The 19,865-nt window shown below is 47.6% G+C and overlaps 1 protein-coding gene across 6 annotated transcripts in view; it reads right to left on the reverse strand.

The window, feature by feature from the left end:
* MYH14 (myosin heavy chain 14) overlaps positions 1–19,865 on the reverse strand; it is a 74,893-nt gene that overhangs the window by 28,839 nt on the left and 26,189 nt on the right. For all 6 annotated transcript variants that reach the window (XM_014560781.2, XM_032487633.1, XM_032487632.1 and 3 more), the window contains 13 exons: positions 18,121–18,239; positions 16,687–16,839; positions 16,404–16,577; positions 15,890–16,063; positions 14,448–14,562; positions 10,809–10,996; positions 9,374–9,495; positions 7,685–7,754; positions 7,370–7,530; positions 6,186–6,294; positions 3,921–4,052; positions 2,883–3,089; positions 212–349 (listed from right to left, as the gene is read on the reverse strand). In XM_014560781.2, the coding sequence (XP_014416267.2) occupies positions 212–349; positions 2,883–3,089; positions 3,921–4,052; positions 6,186–6,294; positions 7,370–7,530; positions 7,685–7,754; positions 9,374–9,495; positions 10,809–10,996; positions 14,448–14,562; positions 15,890–16,063; positions 16,404–16,577; positions 16,687–16,839; positions 18,121–18,239 (1,862 nt within the window). The remainder of the gene's footprint in view (positions 1–211; positions 350–2,882; positions 3,090–3,920; positions 4,053–6,185; positions 6,295–7,369; positions 7,531–7,684; positions 7,755–9,373; positions 9,496–10,808; positions 10,997–14,447; positions 14,563–15,889; positions 16,064–16,403; positions 16,578–16,686; positions 16,840–18,120; positions 18,240–19,865) is intronic.

Genomic DNA, 19,865 nt, shown 5'->3' on the forward strand with positions numbered 1-19,865 from the left:
GCGGCAGAGTCGCATTCCCCTCCCCTCGAATCTGGGTTGAGTCTGCTTTAAGCTCAGTGGTCTGCAAACCAGAGCCTGCAGGCCAAATCCAGCCCACTGCCTGAGTTTATAAATAAAGTTTTATTGGGACACAGCCACGCCCATTCAGTTGGGGACCATCTGCACCAGCGAGCCCACCTCCCCAGCCCTTGGGAGCTCTTGGGCCACTGACCTTGCTCAGCTTGGCGTTCTGATCTTCCAAGAGTAGCAGATCCTCCCCAAACTTCTTGAGCTTGGCCTCTGTCGTTACCTTCTCCAGTTGCAGCTTCTGCCGGGCTCCTTCCTCAGCCTCGAGGTGGGACTCCAGCTCCTGGAGTTGGGGGAGGGGGTAGGCAGGGGTGAGGACCCAAGGCCGGGGTGCGGGAGTGTGGTGGGAAGGATGGGGGTGGAGGGAATGGTTCACTGACACCAGCCCCCCAATCCTGGGGCTTGTGCCCCCAACCCTGGGGCTTGTGGCTTAGACGGGTCCACACTATGGGCGAGGCGGGAAAGGATCCACTCCCTACTGGTCCTCCTGTTTCATTCATTAGCTCAATAAGCATTTATTGACATGTTAGAGCTTTGACATGGTTATTAGATTTTAGGCATTAATGAATGGACTATTATGATGACAAATATGATTTGTGTTTTCTCTGAAGCAAAAGAAATATCAATCACAGAGACCAATTTTGTAAATTGTGAAATACTTGTAGTTTTGATTAGCTAAAAATGTTAGTCTGTATATTCGAATTTAAATTTTCTTAGGTTTAAAATGTTATTTTGAGAAATTCAGCTGTATAACTTTTTTTTTTTGGTGGGGGTAGGTAATTCGGTTTATTTATTCTTAGAGGAGGATTGAACCCAGAACCTCATGCCTGCTAAGCATGCGCTCTACTACTTGAGCTATACCCTACCCCCATCAGTTGTATAACTTTTAAGAAAAATAAAATAAATTAACAAGAACCACCCCCCCAAAAAACCCCCACAAAAACAAACCCAAGCATTTATTGAGTGCCTGGTTTGTGCCAGGCACTGTTCGAGGCACTGAGGAGAGACAGAAATCTTTGTCTTTGTGGAAATTACATTCTCGCATGCGTGTGAAGATAATAAACAATAAATAAACATGTCGTAGAGACAGGCGCTGTCTGCTATGGCAGTGACTGGGCACATGTGGCATCTGCAGTGTGAGAATGGAAATTAAGATTCAGTATTTTGCAACAACACGGATGGACCTCAAGGGCATTATGTTAAGTGAAGTAAGTCAGAATCGAGAAGGACAGATCCATGGGAGCTCACTTATCAGTGGAATCCAAAAATCAAAAACAAAACAAGAAAAAACCAGCAGCTCAGAGATAACAGAGAACATACTGATGGTCGCCAGAGGTGAGCGTTGTACTGGGGGAGATGGGTGAAATGGGAGAAGGGGGTCAAAAGGGACAAACTTCCAGTTATAAAATAAGTCACAGCTGTGTAATGTACAGCATGGCGACTATAATTAATAATACTCTATTGTGTATTTGAAAATTGTTAACAGAGTAGATCTTAAAAGTCCTCAATACAAGAAAAATATTTTTTGAACTATGTAAGGTGATAGATATTAATTAGACTTACTATGGTGATCCCTTTGCAATATATACAAATATCAAATCATTATGTTGTACACTTGAAACTAATATATTATAATTATATAATACTATGTTATATATAATATATAAAATATATTACATGTTTTATATACTAAAAGTTACAATATAATGTTATATGTTAATTATACCTCAATTTTTTAAAATTCCATATTATATGTGGCTTTATATGGTAGAATTGGGAGGCCCTATAATGGCTTAACCACAAGTCCTCCTACCCATCCTGCTACCAAAGACAAGGTCCCCTAGCCAAATAACCCTCCATATCATGGGGACCAGACATGGTACCCACACATCTGTGTGTAGTGAACTTCAGTTACCTGCTGGTCCTGCCGGTTATTTAAACAAACCAATCACATCTTCTTGCAGGAACCAGGGGTCACCTTACCCTCCCACAGCTGCGGCTTGTTCACTCCATTCCTGAGTGCAACTCCAGTGTGAGTCTGTGGCATGGTGTCTGCCTCCTTCAGGCTGTGGGGATGTATAACTAGTAACCTGCTGTCTATTGCATCTGTCCAGGATCAGGTGGGGTGTGTTAGGCCATCTTCATAACCCTAGGGCAGGATTCCTCCCCAGTGGGGTCAAGAGGAGGTGACTAAAACACTACTGAGTTCTTAAAATGTAACCAGTATGACTTAGGACCTGAATTCTCAATTTAATTGAATTTCTTTCCAATTTAAAACCAGTCATTCAATCACTGGGAAAATTGTACGTATGTTTGGAACAACTTGGGGGCCTTCATCTACTCTTTTCCACTGAAGATGTTCTGAAATACAAATGCAGATAAAGTACTGCCAATGAAAATTTAGCATCTGAATTGAGATGTACCTTAAGTGGAAAATACAAACTGGATTTTGAAGGGGAACCACGGGAGGGCAGCTTGCCTTTGAATGCAGTAGCACTGAGGCAAAGGGAGTCAGGAAAGGGAGAGAGGCACAATACTGAGGCTATCACTTGAGCACCTGGATCCAGCCATGCCTGAAGCTTATCCATTCTGGAGTCTCCCATTATTTGAAGCAAAGGAAAAAAAAGTATTCTTTTTGTTTAAGCCATTTTGAGCTGAGTTGGTTTTTTTTTTTTCTTTCTTTCTTTCTTTCTCTCTTTCTTTCTTTCTTTCAATTCATGGCCAAAAGAGACAGCGTCTGCTGAAGCAAAGGTTGGGGTGGGGTGGAGTAGACAGTAGGGGGAGGTGCCTCAGGAAACCCGGGGCAGGGCCCAGACCTGTATATGTTGCTGCAGCCTCTTCTTCTCTGTTTGCAGCTGGCGGCTGCACTCCTCCTCCTCGCCCACACGGGCCTCCAGCTCCGACACCACCAGTTCGAGCTCCTGCTTTCGGGCTGCCAGCCGCACCCGGGTCTCCTCGGCCTCAGAGCACAATTCTGCCTCCGCTCGCAGTTGCTCTGCCAGGCGGGCACGCTCCTCTTCCAGCTGGGGACGAGATAGGAAGGCAGTGGTCATCAGGCGGTGCCCAGGATGGCCCTCAGTGGATCCCCAGGTCCCTCCTGCCCCCTGATTTACTTTGCCATTTGAGGCCTGGGTGGGGGGGAGGGGGGAAGGGTGGAAGACAATCCCCCAACCTGCTCACCATCTCAAGATGACCCTGTAACCCCCTAGTCACAGAGTCAGACCCCTGGGTGCCTCCCTCTCCCTCACCTCCCTACAGCCCATCGTCCCCACTCCACCCATCCTGCCCCGACGCTCTCTGTCCCTATAACCCTAACGGGCTTGGGCCTCATCTCTCCCAACAGACTCTCTTCCCAGCCTCCCAGCCTCGTCGCTTCATCTCCAGTCCATCTTTCAAATAGCCCCAGAGAGGACTTTCTATCATCTTACATTCTGTTTTCTACTTCTATGCTCAGAAATTTAACCATAGGAAATAATTCCGAAAAGGCAAACAGGAAAACACTCAAGAAGGGGTTTGCTTCAGCACTATTTTAAGATGCCAGAAACACTGGCAACAGTGAAAAGTCCACCGCCTGTATACGGTAGCCCTGCCACCCAGCCGGGCCCTCCCCTGCCCCGATGGCGGTCCAGCCCCCAGTGCATCTTCGCTCGGAGGCCACCAGCCCAACCCCGACCCAGTACCCTGGCTACATCCCCATGACCCTGCTCCCTGCACCTCACTGCTCAACCACACCAGTTTCCACCTCTGTTCTGGCTCCAGTAAACCTTGGCCCTCCGCCCCCAATCTACCCCGACCCCGCCACCGCTGGACGCCCCGCCCACACCCTGCCCTCACCCAGTGGCCCCGCCCCTTACCTGTGCCACCCGGCCCTGGAGCTCTCCCACCTCGCGGGCACTCTGCTGCTGCAGCTCCTGCACTTTCTGCAGCTCCTGAGCCCGCGCCTGCAGCACCTCATCCTGCCGCGTTACCTGCAGCAGCGGCTTCACCTAGGGGGACAGGCGGGGTGGTGGACCAGCTGGCTCCCACCGTGCCAGGCTTCTGGGCTCAGAAGCTAAGAGCTCCCGCTCTGAGTACAGCCCCATTCTCGGGTTCCCATGCCAGCTCGTCCACTACTGGCTGGGTGAACTCGGACAAGCTCATTAGTGTCCTCATCTATAAAATGAAGACGATAACAGCCCCTACTTCGCAGGGTTTTCGAAATGAGTGAAGAAGTTAACACTTGCAAAGACCCCAGAACAGCCTGGGTACAAGACAAGCGACACTAAATGTGTTCCTTTTTTTGCAACGCAATCCTTTTGTAAAGAGAGAGGCAGGGCTGCCGCTATTCCCTAGCGCAGTGTTCCCCAAAGTTTTTAACCCAAGTTCCAGAGTGAGAGATGCACTTTGTACTGTGTGATTCAGGCTGGAGTGACAGGTGGCATTCACCCAGAAATAACCAAAACGAAAGTTTCACAAAACTGCCCTCCCCCTTGCTAAGTGCGCTACACTCCGACCGTGTCTGTTCTGTTGCTTTCTGTTGGGTTCTGCTCAGCTCTAATTCTCTTCTCCTCTATTTGATTCTTTTTCTATTCGATTATCTCTTTTTGGTACAAATTCATAGCATTGATCACAGCTGTAACTTTCTAATAGTTTGTGGGATTTATTCTGGGATGCCTGGTAAGCCACACCCCCTGCCCCCAGACTCTGCTACGGTAGAGGCAGTTTTTCTTAAAGGGCCAGCTAGGAAATATTTGAGGCTTTGCGACTAGTCTGTCTCTGTTTTAACTACTCCACTCAGCTGCTGGAATGTGAAAACAGCCACAGACAATATAATAACAAATGGGCATTTACAAAAATACTTGTCTGGCCCATGGGCTGCAGTTTACCAACCCCAGCCCTAGACTGTGGGCTCCATGGGGCAGGGCATGGTCTGTTTTTATTTACCATTTTATCACTGGCCCCTCAAAAGTTACTGGCACAGAGAAGGCACTCAGTTAACACAGGCTAAGGGCCTGGAGACTGACAGCTCAGACATCGTATTCAGAATTACACTGAACAGCTGTGTTTTTGCCTCCAAATCTCCATCTTCCTTCCTCCTTTCTGATTTCCCATGGGGGAAACACCTGCCTCCAAGCTCACACACTTGGCTGTGCCATTCTGGTTTGGGCAGGAGTGTGACACCAGCCTGGATCATCTAATGTGTCGGGACTGGTTCTGGGATGGTCATATGACTCTGGCTGGAGCTCAGAGATGAGAAAAGACCCACACTGGCCTAGCTGGTGGCCCCCCAAGGGGGAAAAGTCTGCAGGGATCATCACCGTGAAAAATCAGATGGCAGGCCCAGAATGTCGAATGACTGACATCATTTTTTGGGCCCTTGCGCCAGAAACAGTTAACTCAGCAGGTCTGGGTTGTCCAAATCCTGCACATTTCAAAGAAAGGAATGGCCCTTGGCCAGCTCCTGGGAGATAATCTCTAAATCCTTGGAATATCCTGCCTGATAAGAGTGACTTTGTTTACCTTGACATCTGGGGTCAAGGGGCTGGAGTAACTAGGGTCAACCACGTGGACAGTCAGCCATGCCTATGTGACTGACCCTCACAGAAACCCTAGACACTAAGGCTTGGGTGAGCTTCCTTGGTTGGCAATATCCACATGTGTTTTCACACATCATTTCTGAAAGAATTAAGTGCTATCTGTATGATTCTCCTGGGAGTGGAGAATTGGAAGCTTGTGCTGGGTCTCTCCTGGACTCTGCCCTGTGCACCTTATACTGTTGATTTTAATCTCCATCCTTGCACTGTAATAACCCAAAGCCATGAGTGTAACCACTTTTTAAAGTTGTGGGGGTCCTTCCAGCGAATCATTGAATCCTAGGGGGTCGTGGGGACCCCCGATTCAACCCGAGATCCAGCTGCTTCTAAAGCTGTCCTGTATCTTTTCTCCATGTTGGTTTGAGTCAGATTTTTTGGTCACTTGTTTGTCACCTGTCAGGATTCTTGACAAAGGCTGGGCTGACTAGTCCCATTTTACAGATACAGAAAACTGAGGCCAGAACTGAGGAAGTCACTTGCCCAAGCAGACCTGCCCCTGAGGTCCTGTCTGCTCACCGCTTGGGCCACCTCTCCAGGTGCCCTCACCTTGATGAAGAGCCGCCACCACTGCCAGTGTCTCAGCTTGAGGTAAGCCGCACAGTTCCGCTGCATCACCCTCAGGGCGCTCTGCTGTTGCTGCCGCTTCTGGAAGGCCCTGGGTGGGGAGATGGGCAGGTGGGGGAGTGGAGGCTTGGCCCCTCCAGGCCCTGTCCCCTGAGCAAGGGAGCCAAGCTCTCTCCAGTTAGTCAACCATTATGAAATGCCTACTGGGTGTGAGCACTGTTCTATTATCTAGAGACCTTTTTGTGTGCAAGTCCATCAGTCCTGTCCTTGACTCTCTTGGCCCTGTCCCCTTCTCTCTGTCCCCACAGCCCCAGCTCCAGTTCAGACCTCACCTCCCACCACGTGGACCCTCACCCCAGCCTCCTCTGCAGCTTCCCAGCCTCCAGCCTGTCCCTGACATGTTTCCAGAGAGGTATTTCTACATCCACAGCTGACCTAATCCTCCCATGACTCCCCAGTGCCCCCGCACAAGGTCCCTGCCCTTCAGCGTGGTGTTTGGGGAGCCCCTTATTCCCTGATCCTTCCTCTGAGCCAGTTCCAAGAGAGAAGCAGTCTCTGCAAGCTCCCCACATTCCTGAAATATGCCAGATCCTCACGTCACCAGACCTTGGCACCAGCTGTCACTCCTACCTGGAACACCTTTCTCACCCTCCTTCGTCTCCCTGGTCTGCAGGGCCTCTCGCTGCACCTATTCAACCCTCATCAAAGCACATCTCACCCTGGACTGTGACACTTTGTATGGGTGTATGTCTCCCCCTCCAGATTGGAATCCCTCGAGGGATTGGCCATTAAGGTGACCCCTTCAACCTGGTTTGCCTGGAGGCTTACTCTGTTTTAACACAGAAAGTCATGCATCCTGGGAGACCTCCGGTACCAGGCAAACTGGGACAGTTGGTCACCCTGAGGCTGAGTCTAGCTCTTCTCTGTGTTCCCAGCATCACTCAACATAGGGTCTGCCTGTAGGAGCCTCAGGGACTACAGAACCATGAAGCCTGGACACCTAGTGGCTCCATCCTTTTGTGTCTCAGCCCATCTACCATCTTGGAGGGCTTGACATCTAGAGCTATCTAGTCAACTCCTCCCTGTCCAGGCTCTGGGCCATCTGGACAACCCCTCCCTGACCCAGCCTTGGTCAATGTGACCCAAGAGATAGTGTGGAGCCCCACTTGCGAGCCAGGTATCCCCGGGCAGCTGCCTGGAAGGACACGATGATGTCTGTGACCTTCAGGTCCCGCTCCTCTTCCAGCTGTGCCAGAACCCCCGCCCGGAAGAAGATCTTGCTCTGTCCCACACGGTAGAGGTTGGGGTCCAATTCTAGGGCCTGGATCTGTGATGGGTGGGGGAGGGGTTTTGAGAAGGAGGAGTGATGAGACTGGAGACCCCAGCTCCTCACCTCCACCACCTGAGACCGTGGCAAAGGTGTACACACACACACACACATACAAACACCTGCACCCCCCCAGCCTCCACTAAACACTCACCATCTTCTCACAGGCCTGTTTCCCATCCATGAAACCCTTGGGGATGGCATTGGGTGTCAAGATCTCATACCTGCAGCGGGTAGGGAGGCATGGAGGGTAAGGAAGAGTAACAGCAAACTGTGCCCACAGCCAGGCACTGGGCTCAGAGTGACAAATAGCAATAACAATGACAGCAATAAGAACAGTAAGAAAAACAAACATTACCAAGGGTGACACACCAGGCTGAGAGCATTACCACCACCACCAATGGCAACATTGACAGTAAAAGCTCCCACTCCTTGCACACACCGCGTGCTGATTGAGTGTTTAATTATACCACCACCATATGTCCCCGAGACATAAAACAAAGGTGTGTCTCCAAATGGAAGTGTGAGAGTAACAGCAAATTGCAGCTGTTTTTGAGCTCATTATTTGTCGAGTCCTGAGCTATGTGCTTTCCAGTTGTTTCTTTCACGTTTCTGAGTACAACTCAGAATTTTGAAAGGACATTTCATAAACACACACATATCTGTCCTTAGAGCCTTTCCTCTGCTGTGCCCTCTCCAGGATCTTGACATGTCATTAAAAATAATGCATCTGATATATACAATATATATACATACATATGTACACATATAATATGTAATATGTTAATACTAATTAATTAATTGATATTTAATGACTGGTATTGAGAAACTTGTGTGTATTAGAGTTTCTCAGTCACCAGGGATCTTGTCAAAATGCAGATCTTAATTCAGTAAGTCTGAGGTGGGGCCTGAAAATCTGTACATCTAACAAGCTGCCAGGTGAGGCTGATGCTGCTGGTCCGGGGACCACACTTTGAGTAGGAAACCGCAGACTTGCAGCAATGCAGCAGCTACTGGCCACAGGCAACTACTGAGCCCTTGGGACATGGCTGGGGCAGTTGAGGAACTGGGGTTTTAATTGCATTCTCTTTGAATTAAGTGCAATTAAAATTTACAAACTGAAGCAGTGTAAACTATTTTTCTGTCAAACACAATTTCATTGTTTTGATAGGATTCCATTTCACCATGACCACTGGAAATTTAGTGTCTGAACTGAAATGCACTATGGGTGGAAGGCACAACATATTTCAAAGACTTAGTAGAAAAAAAAAAGAATGCATAATATCTCATTTTTTATATTGATTACATGTTAAAGTTGTTTAATATCTTGGATGTATTGGATTAAATAAAATATCTTGTTATCATTAATGTCACCTGTTTCTTTTTAGTTTTTTTAATGTTTTTTTTCTTTTGGATTTTTTTTTTTTACTTTAAAAATATGGCTACTGGAAAATTTTAAATTATATACGGGGCTCATGTTCTTTCTTACGGGTGGTGCTGCAATATACAGCTTGTGTAAAGCATAATTTTTGTAATAGTATTTACCATATTACTGGCTTCTTATACGTTGATATTTTCTGTTCTATCCTGTTCCATTGCATTTTCATAAGAAATGCCGACTGCAATTCTCTGCAACATAGTGCTCTATGCCCCTTCTCTCTGGGAACGCACTGAGTAGGGCACTGCTCTCCCATATCACAGATGAGAAAACTGAGACTCAATAACCAAAAGAACTTGCCCACCCTCACCCTCCACCTGACTCAGAAGTAGCGGGGTGAGGGGGCTTTGGATGCAGCTATGGTGGCTTCCAAATCCAAGCCCCATCCCACCCCACGCTTCTCACCGCTGCCGGAACTCCTGGAAGAGGATGCGGTTGGGAAAGCCCTGGCGACAGATGCGGATGCCCTCCAGGACGCCGTTACAGCGCAGCTGGTCCAGCACCAGCCTTGGCTCCAGCTTCCCGGCCTGCAGAGAGCAGTGACAGACACGCAAGCTCAGTGGTGGCCACACGGGGGCGCAATGCATCAGACGACAGCCGTCAGGGGAACTCAGCTGGATGGCAGTTCTGGCAGGTCACAAATGGTTGGCAATTTCATGGGGTTCCACCTGTAATTCATTGAGAACCTACTACGTGCCAGGCAGAAATGCCTGTCCTGGGGGAGCTCAGAGTCCACTGGGAGAGACCGACAATAAATGAGGTCAAGACATCACTAATCAAGGGGAAGGGTATAGTTCAAGTGGTAGGGCACATGCTTAGCATGCATAAGGTCCTGGGTTCAATTCCCAGTACCTCCATTAAAGAAAAAAAAAATCAAACAAATAAACCTAATTACTCCCCTATCCCACCGGAAAAAAAAAGACATCACTAATCAAATACAAGCCACTATCAATTGTAAAACACACTTATTTCATATACCACCAAGAAAGAAAAAATCTTGTCAATTAAACTCAGACAGGCCACAAATTTTAAGCCACATCCCAACTTCAGAGATACTAAAGTCTCAGAAATAAATGTGTCTCAGATTTGATAAATATGGTATCTGAGACATGAGAAAGGACACACACACACAAAGAACCACCAACCCAATAACCACAGCTTCTACTTTCTGAGTCCAATGGAAGCCCCAGGCACCTAATTTTGTAGTTTCAAGTTCCACTCATGCTAACCCTTCTCCACAGGGCCTATTCCCTGATTTTCTCAACAAGAAAGCCTCTTGGTGGCCTGGGATACCAGGCATGGTCTCCTCACACCTACTTGACGCCCCCAGCCCCAACAGCCTTCTTTCCATCTCTTACACTTTTCAAGCTCCAAACAACCACTGGGCTTTTGCACAAGCTGTTCTCTGTTTAGAATACCAGTTATCGTTCAGAGCTCAGACCCCACCTCCTCCAGGGAGACTTCCCTGACTTCACTGACTAGATTAATTCTGATGTGACAGTCACCACTCCTACAAATTCAACTGGACATTCAGTGTAAGTGGCTACTTAAATGTCTGTGCTCCAGATTAGACTGAGAAAATGGGGTTGGCTGTGCTTTCCTCTCTAATGTAGCCCTACTATCTGGCACTTAGTAGGTGTTCAATAAAACATAAGTCCTGTGAATGAATGAATTTTCCAAAGAGGGCATTGAGCCTGGTAGAGAAAGCAACTTGCTCAAGGTCACGCAGCCAGTCAGAGGTGAGCCTGAGACGAGACATGGCTTCCCAGCCAAGTCCAGTGTCTGGGGCGTAAAGCCATTTTGCCAGAGCTGCGTCTGCTTCCCAGGCCGGGTCACTCACCCTCTTCTCGTGGTTGGGGATGATACAGCGCACGAAGCTGGGGTTGGTGTTGCTGAGTGTGGCCATGAGGCGGCTGAGGGACTCCTTGTAGAGCTGTCCCACCGTCCGGAACATGCCTCGGCGGGGGCGGCCACCAGGTGGGACATCCCCCAGGCTGCTCACCTGCTCCAGCCCCACAATGCCCTCCACTGTAGAAGGAGGAAACATACGTAGAGGAAGAATAGGGTCAGAGGTCAGTTGTAGGGAGCTGGACTGGCTGAAGGTCAAGGGTCTTACCATGTACAGGACCTGACATTTTACATATGAAACAACTCTCCCAGCCTAGTAAGGTAGGTGTCATCAGCCCATTGGACTGACAGACAAACTGAGGCTCAGAAAGATGGAAGATTGTGCCCAAGGCCCCACAGCTTAGGATCTGAAGATCCAGGATCTGAACCCAGGCCATGTGAGTCCTCTCAAACCCTAGCCTCTGACCCATCTTCTCCATTTTCCTTATTAGCAAATGACAATGGTGTCAGCAAAGGCTTGCTCAGCATTCACTCCCTGCCAGGCCCTGCTCAAAGCACTTTACATACATCAGCTTATTTAGAAGCCTATAAAAATCATTCCCATTTTATAGATGAGGAAATGGAGGCACAGATGGGGGGGAAAGTGAGAACCACTGCCATGTTGTATTTTTAGGAACCTGAAACACTGTCATGTGAAAACGTACCCAAGTCTGGCTTTATCACAATATTTAAAAGAAGGCAAACTGCCTCTATTTTCACCATCTTCCCAGAAAGGCCTGATTTCATGGTAACTTTGTTTCCTCCATTTAGTGGTGTCATTTCAGCTAGTGAGAAATATCAACTTGTTTGCTGCAAATTCTATGTATTGAATCCTGCCCAGTTTCTCCAGAATCTACAGCTGGGGCAGCTTCTCGTGTCCTGGAAGCCTCCATCCTGAAGGTCACTGGGGGTCAACCAGATAACTTGCTTGGAGGGCAGAGCTTGTGCACAGTTGGGGCTTGGATATGTGGTATTGTTGCTTCCTGGGTTAAGTTGTCCCTCCCACCACCACACTCCAGTTATTATTAAAATGATCATTATCATTCATTTGTTTTCTTTTTCTTTTTTCTTTTTTTTTTGCAGGGGGAGGTAATTAGGTTTGTTTGTTTGTTTGTTTATAGTGGACGTCCTGGGGATTGAACTCAGGACCTTGTGCATGCGAAGCACACGCTCTACCACTAAGCTCTACCCTCCCTCCTTCATTGTCATTTATTAAGTTCTTGGAGCACAGGTAAGAGCTGAGGCTCTGGGTTCAAATCCCAGCTTTGTCTATTCCTGGCTGTGTGACCTCAGGTGGGTGACTTAACTTCTCTGTGCTTCCATTTCCTCGACTACGGTGAGGGTAGGAGTACCCACACCTGCCTGATTGGGTCATCTGGAGGATTCCATGTGTTCATATTGGTAAAAGGGCTTTGCACATTGCATGGCACATAGTACATACACAGTTAATGCCAGCTGCTATTAGCACAGTTGTTTGCACTTTTATATGCTGTTTGGTTAGAAGAAGACCTTGTGCTACAAGAGTCTAGAACCTGCCAAGGGAGCTAACAAGGTGGGGAAAGAGGAGGGTAAGACCTCCATATGGGGAGGACAGGGGACAGATATCCAAAACCAGGTTCCAGTCCAAAGGGCCCACCCTCCTCGTCCAGCAAATCTCACCCGTTGATGCACAGCAACACCCACCCCCTGACGGAGAAATGGCAGAGCTGTGCCTCCCTGGAGATCCTGGGGGCGACGGTGGGAAGGAGCCCAGGAAAGAGAACTGCTGCAAGCCCCCGTGTTCTGGGTGTGAGGACAGATTGGGGGGAGGCAGAGACAGGGGGCGGGAGATGCAAAGGGAGCAGCATCAGAAGAGGAGAGGGAGAGAAGGTGGCAGGAAGGAGAAAAGAAGACAAGGTTATTAGTCAGCAGCACAGAGCAAAGCAGGAGGGGAAACCTGAATGTTAGCCATGAACGTTTAAAGCCAGGGAGACTGCCCTGTTCATCTTTGTGTCTACCACTGAATGCATCAATGTTGGCTGAAGGGACAAATGTCCTCTGTGAGAATTTAATGCCAAGGGAAAAAAAGAACTCTCTCTCTCTAGAGGTTGAGTCTAAATCTGTTTTATTAGGTATCCCTTTTTTGCCCTGGCTGCCAGGAAACTCAAGGACTAACTCTAGGCTCTCAGCTTGTATTTGCCTCTCTGAAGAGAGCTTGTCTCATCTGGCTTTCCCCCTGGGCTGCCAGAATGCTGGGTATCCAACTCTGGGCTGTCAGGATGCCAGAGAGCAAAGCCAACTCTGGGCTCAGGGCAGCTGTAGGAGAGATTGATGAAAAACTGGTCCCAGTTCCCCACTGCTCTCTGTAACTTGCAGCTCCAGGAATCTGAGCTGGCCGCATGACTTGCTTTGTTCAGAATTGTGGAGGAATTAACGCTGTGTCTGGTTCCAGTAGGACTCATGAGGCTTTGCCACTTCCACTTTCTCTCCTGGAACCCTTTGAGAGCCAAGTATACATATGGGGTGGAATATGTGAGGGACTGGGGGGCATCATGTGTCCATGAATGGGGCATAGATTTTAAAGAAGCTGAAAGGGGAGATTGTCAGTCTAAAGGAGATGATTCTCAGCAGATTCTGGTTCTGTTACCGAACATCAAACACTGTTTTTTCAACTCCTCTTATGTAAGTTATTTGAGACATTAACACCAAATTTCTCTATCTAAAAGCAGCTTACCCTATCTAGCTGCCCTATGCCCTTTTCCCTGTGAATTCGTTTTGGGAATGACCCATCTTCCTTATTTTGTTCTCCTGTCTAATCACATGGGCTGGCACGTCTACTACTACACTTTTCACTTCAATAAAAGATTAAGGTAAACTGACAGATTCTGGAAACCCGGAATCAGAAAAACCAAGTTACTGGTTCTACCACTTTTATAAAATCATCTCTCAAACCTCCTCTAAGGATGGGAGGCAAGGACGCACAAGGCTTTTCTGTCCACCTCTTAGGAGTGTCAGTCTGAAAAGACTGATGGCCAAACTCATATGGGCCTTGTTGGACCAAGAAAACTCCAAACTAATATCTTGGTTTTTGCTTCTTTTTAATTCTCCTGGAGTCCTGAAGGGAACTGAAAGCAAAGCCTAAAAGTTGACTGATGTGTAAAACACCACCTGTCTGGGTTCTCTTGTTGTCCTTAATTCTTTTTCAGTAGAATCTCTTGATTTTTTTTTTTTAGAGATCATATGTCACCTACAATGAATACCTTCATCACTTCCTTTTGAATATTCATATACCTATTTCTTTTTCTGGTCTGAGTGCATCAACCAATATCGCCAAAAACGTGTTTCACAGCAGTGTTGACAGTGGGCATCCTTGTCTCGTTTCTGATTAAACAGGAGTGTTTTACCATCGAGTGTGATGCTGGCTTGAGCTATCAATCAATCAATCACTAATTGGAAACGCTAATGTGAGACTGTCTCTCCTGCTGGCACTAGTTCCGCATCTGAGCAGACAACTCAGGTTCAGAACTCAGCTTGGAACAAAAGCGTTCCTACTGTGGGGAGAAGGGATGCACAGAGCCTCAGGGAGACCGGACCCGAGGAAGTTGATCCTCACCGTCTTTCCAAATCTCTGCAGTTAGCCGGTCTGTGCTCTGGTGAAGCAGGGCTGCGACGTTGTCATTCAGAGGGTCCATGTTTTTCATCAGCCACTCATTGGCCTTGTAGTCAACCTGGATGAAGTCGGGCAGAGGAGGGGACTGAGATGGTGGGTTCACCAGCTCTCCAGATTCCCCAAGGGGCCTCCCAGAAGCGCTGACTCCCGCCCAGCTCTGGGGCTCACCACTCACGCGAGGGCGTTGGTGCCACCTTGTGTCCATATCCTGAACTGCACCCTCCACCAGCAGGGCCCCTTCTCCCTTTACGGATTTCCCTTACCAGGACTCTGCCCACCTCCATGACATCGCCCACCTCCATGACATCACCCACCATCCTTTCTTTCCTTATTCATTCTACACCAGCCACACTGCTCCTCAAACGTGAGATCTCATTTCCACCTCAGGATTTTTATCCCTGCCTTTTCCACCACCTGTGATTCCCTCGCCGTGGACTTTTACACGGCTGGCTCCTTCTCCACGGAGTCACAGTCTTGACCCGTGGTTCTCTGCACGTGCTCCCGCGACCAGACAGTGGCTCCTGGAGGCCAGGGCCCGAGTCTGACTCATAGCCCAGCACACAACTGGGTGCATGGGCAGTCTCAGGCAATGTTTGGGAAGCAAACAGCTCTAGAAAGGAACCCACGGGTCTTGTACATGCTATTCCGTCCTCCCGTCCTCTGCTGGCTACATGTTTCTCATCATTTAGACCAGGGATTGGCAAACTATGGCCCTCAGGCCAAATCCAACCTGCCACCTCCTTTTGTAAATAAAGTTTTATTGGAATGCAGCCTTCGTTTCTGTGTGACCTGTGACTTCTTTTGGGCTATAATGGCAGAAATGAGTAATTGTGCCAGAGACTGTCTGGCTCACAGAGCTGAAACTATTTCCAGAAAATATTTGCTGACGCTTGATTTAGATTCTACATCAAGCATTACTGTCCTCTGTGAGAACTTCCCCGGCATTCCTCCTCTGGTCTTTGACACTACCTATAACTGCCCCCATTAAAGCACTTATCAGCCTTATATCCCAGTGATCTGTATTCATCTCCCTCCTAGATAAGAAAATTTGTCAGGATGGAATCATGTCTGACTAGGGTCCAGCTTTGCTCAGCACAGGACTGAGCACACAAAAGGCAGATGTTTGCCAAATACGTTAGCAATATGCTCCTAATTCTCCTCCTGGGGAACTCCTATCCATCCCTCAAAACCTACTGCAAATATCCCCTCCTTGAGGAAGTCTGCTGATTTCATCAGAGAGTCCTCACTCCTCCTTGGGCTTTCCTAGTCCGTGGCCTGGCTATGATTTGTCCCAGTGGACATCAGGTGGCCCCTGCTTTCCCTCTGCACCCTCCCTGCATCCTCACTCCCACCCACATGCCCCAAGGCTGGCCCCCACTCCCTACCTTGCCCGCATAGTGCAGGACGCTGAAGTCAGCCTGATCCCGCAGGTGCCTTGGCCGCTGGAACTTGGGGTGACCACCTTGCTCTTGGGCCACCTTCTCCACAAAGGACTTGTCTGTGGCCTTTGGAAACCAGCACTCTTCATCCAGCAGGGCCAGGAGTCCAGGGGGGTTAGCCTGACCATCAACAGAAAGTGGTGGGGGGAAAGAGTAAGTCAGATCCCCAAATATTGGACACTTAGGTTGCTGCTAAATTTGAGGTCATGTGACACTTGGGATCTGCAAGAAAACACGACAACAGTGACAGGTTTAGCCCTCGATCAGCCCTTTGATTCAAGCCAGGCCCCGAGGCAGGCATGTTCTGGGTTCCGAACATCTAGGGGCCACGCAGATCTGTGCCATCTTCCCCACTAAATTGATGCAGAGGCCCGGCAGGGTGAGGAGCTGGACCCAAGTCACTGGCAGATGCTAGAGGAGACACGTGTGAGCTGAGGGGTGGGAGAAGCCCTGGGCTCACCGGCCGCTCGATGAGGTCGATGCAGGGCTGCAGGTCGAGGCCAAAGTCCAGGAAGGTCCAGGGGATGCCCTCACGCTGGTACTCCTCCTGCTCCAGGACGAACATGGTGTGGTTGAAGAGCTGCTGCAGCTTCTCGTTGGTGTAGTTGATGCAGAGCTGCTCAAAGGAGTTCAGCTGCGGGAGGGAGAAGGACACATGAGAGAGGGGGCAGAGAACGCAGAGGGCGGGGACAGGGCCAGCCTGATGGAGCTCTCCAGACCCCAGCCCCGCATAAGGCACAGACCTGGAAGATCTCGAAGCCAGCAATGTCCAGGATGCCCAGGAAGGAGGCGCCCTGGCGAGGGCTGCGGTCCAACGCTCGGTTGAGGCGCAGGACCAGCCAGCGGAACAGGCGCTCGTAGGTGGCCTTGGCCAGGGCCTCCAGCGCGAAGTCCGCCTGCGGGGAGGGCATGCAGTGAGGACTCCGCCTGCACATCGGCAGCCCCAGTCCCTCCCTGAGGGCCAGAGAGGAGACACTGGGTGTGGACGGGGCCCCCTCGTGGTTCATCAAGAATGGTGACATTAACAACAGCAGACCAGGGTGAAGGGTATAGCTCAATGGTAGAGCGCCTGCTTAGCATGCATGAGGTCCTGGGTTCGATTCTCAGTACCTCCAGCACCTCCATTAAAAAAATCCAAAAAACAAAAACCACTACTGAAGCCCTACTGTGCACCAGGCACTGTATGAAGAGCTTCGGGGCATATTAGCTCATTACTCCTCCCCCAAACCCTTGAACCAATTTCCAGAACAGTTAAGAAGAGCCTGACACCTAGGTTAGAATCCCAGCTCTGCCCCTTAGAGGCTGTGTGGCCTCAGGCATGTGAATAAATCTCTCTGTGCCTCAGGAAATGGATCCTAACAATAGTACCTCAACTGAGAGGGAACCCGGGTCAGTGTGACCCCCAATCTCATATCCCCTACTGTGCCTTCTCTGGCCCATCCCCAAGGCTGGATTCTGAAAACATCTAGCATGCTTTCAGATCTCCCCACTCCCACTGCCACTACCTTTGTCTGAGCTGCCATTGCTTGCCTGTGTGGTCAAGTGGCCTCCTCGTGTCTCTGCCTCTATTGGTGACCCCTGGACCCAATTCTCCATAGTTGGCAAAGGAATCTTTATACAAGACAAACTGAATCAAGTTGCTCCATGGCTTAAATCCTCACTGGTCTCCAGCTGCCCTGTGAATAAAACTCACCTCCTTACAGTGGCCCGTAAGACCTTGTGTGATCTGTCTCCTTCTAAACTCTCTGACTGCAGCTTATACCACCTTCTGCCCCACTCTAGCCTCAATGACATCCTTAATGTTCCCAACTTGCCAAGCTTGTTCCAGCCCCAGGGCCTTTACATATGCTATTCCCTCTGCCTTAAACCATCTAGGTCTCAACTCAAATGTCACCTCCTCAGAGAGGGCTTTCCTGACTACCCTAATCCTCTCCTTCATAGAAAGCATCCTTATTTATTTATCTTCTTTTATTATCTGATTTGCTGCTAGAGCCTGGGCTCCATGAAGGTGTGGTCTTTGCTTCCATGACTACTTTTACTTCCAGCACCTAGACCAGAGTTGGTAACCAAACAGACACTCAGCAAAAAAGTTTAATGAGTGAATAAGAAAAAACTGGCATAAGGTACTTTAAAATCTAGGACCCTCCCTGCACCTGCCAGCCTCCAGCCTCGCCCACCTGTTCCTTGGTCTGTGCTTTCTGCACGTAGTCTCGGCCAACTTTGATGCGGGGGGTGAGCAGGGCGCGGGAGAAATCGGTCACCCCCAGGCCCAGGAGGCGGCAGAGCTTCTGTGCAGCTGAGGGCAAGAGACATCAAGATCCCATCAGCACTGGGAAGTGGGGCCAGCATGGATTGGGGAAGAGAGTGCCACCCCCCAACTCTGAGTGGGACAGAAGATGGACCCAGTCTTTCCCACTAGACGCATCACAGGTCCTAAAAGCATGTGTATTCTCTGGCCTAACAATCACCCTCCTGGGACCCCTGTTGGCAAATAGAAACCTGGATGTGAGCAATGGCTGGACTAGGAGGATGTTTGTCACAGTGCTGTTTATGATGGAGAAAACCAGGAAACAACCTGAATGCCCAACAGCTGGGGACTGGTAAGAGAGTCGAGGTTCATTCATTTGAAAAAATGTTCTGCAGTCACTAAATATTATTATTATAAATAGTTATTATTTAATAAATACTATCAACTATAATGTAACTATAAAGTATATGATTATAAAGTATATATAAATTACTATAATTGTTTATAACTAATAAATAATAATTATAAACAATTACTTTAAATTATTATTTAATAAATATTTATAAATATATGCAATAAATATTTAATAAACATTAATATTAAAATTAAATATTAATTATCAATTATAAAACTATTGTTTAGTAATTATTATTTAATAAATAGAAATTATAATTATTTAATAAATATGTATTATAAATAATTGCTCAATAATTATTAAATAAATATTATCACAAATAATTGTTCAATAAATATTTAACAAATATTAATTATAAAACTATCATTTAATAAGTATTATATACACAATTATTATTTAATAAATACTTATTATAATTGTTCAATAATTATTTAATACATAATTAACATAATTATTGTTTACTTATTTAATAAACAATGAGTACATATTTATTTAATAATTATTTGTTAAATAATAATTATTATAAATTATTACATGGTACACTTAAGATGTGTGTATCTCATGATTTGTATGTTTCACTTCAAATCCAAGAAAGAATTGTAAATAAATACTGGACGCCAGTAAATGACATGCAGGCTGTAGGGTGTAAGGGCGAATGACCCCAATACCTGAAATGCACCAGAAAGTAAGATGGATAAACAGAGGATGGAAAGATTTTCCATAAAGCAAGTGTAGTAACAATGTCAATGGCAGAATCTAGGCGGTACGTCTGGGTGGTTCACTATGACTTTGAACTTCTCTGTATGTTTGAAAATATCCCTATAAAATGTTGGGGGGAAAGATCTTGTAATAAAACTTCACTGAAGTGGCCAAACACAAAAGAAATCTTTAAAAATGCATCACTTCGGGGGGAGGGTATAGCTCAGTGGTAGAGCACCTGCTTAGCATGCATGAGGTCCTGGGTTTGATCCCCAGTACCTCAATTTAAATAAATAAGTAAATAAATACCTAATTACCTCCCCCCCAAAAATAAAGCTAAACTTAAAAAAAAAAAAGCTAGCACAGAGGACGACACTGCCAGTAATAGGACACCTTAACAGAGTTCTCAGCCTTTAGTGGGTTCTTTGCCAGCTGATGAAAATTAGGGGCTGCTTCTCTGATTAATGTTTGCAAAGGCAGAAAATGAGACAGACAGAATCTTACAGGAGATTAATTATACTGGCAATCAGTTCTCCCCAACAGACCCCAGATGAAGAAAC

Source organism: Camelus ferus, chromosome 9, assembly GCF_009834535.1.
Source record: "Camelus ferus isolate YT-003-E chromosome 9, BCGSAC_Cfer_1.0, whole genome shotgun sequence".
NCBI lineage: Eukaryota > Metazoa > Chordata > Mammalia > Artiodactyla > Camelidae > Camelus > Camelus ferus.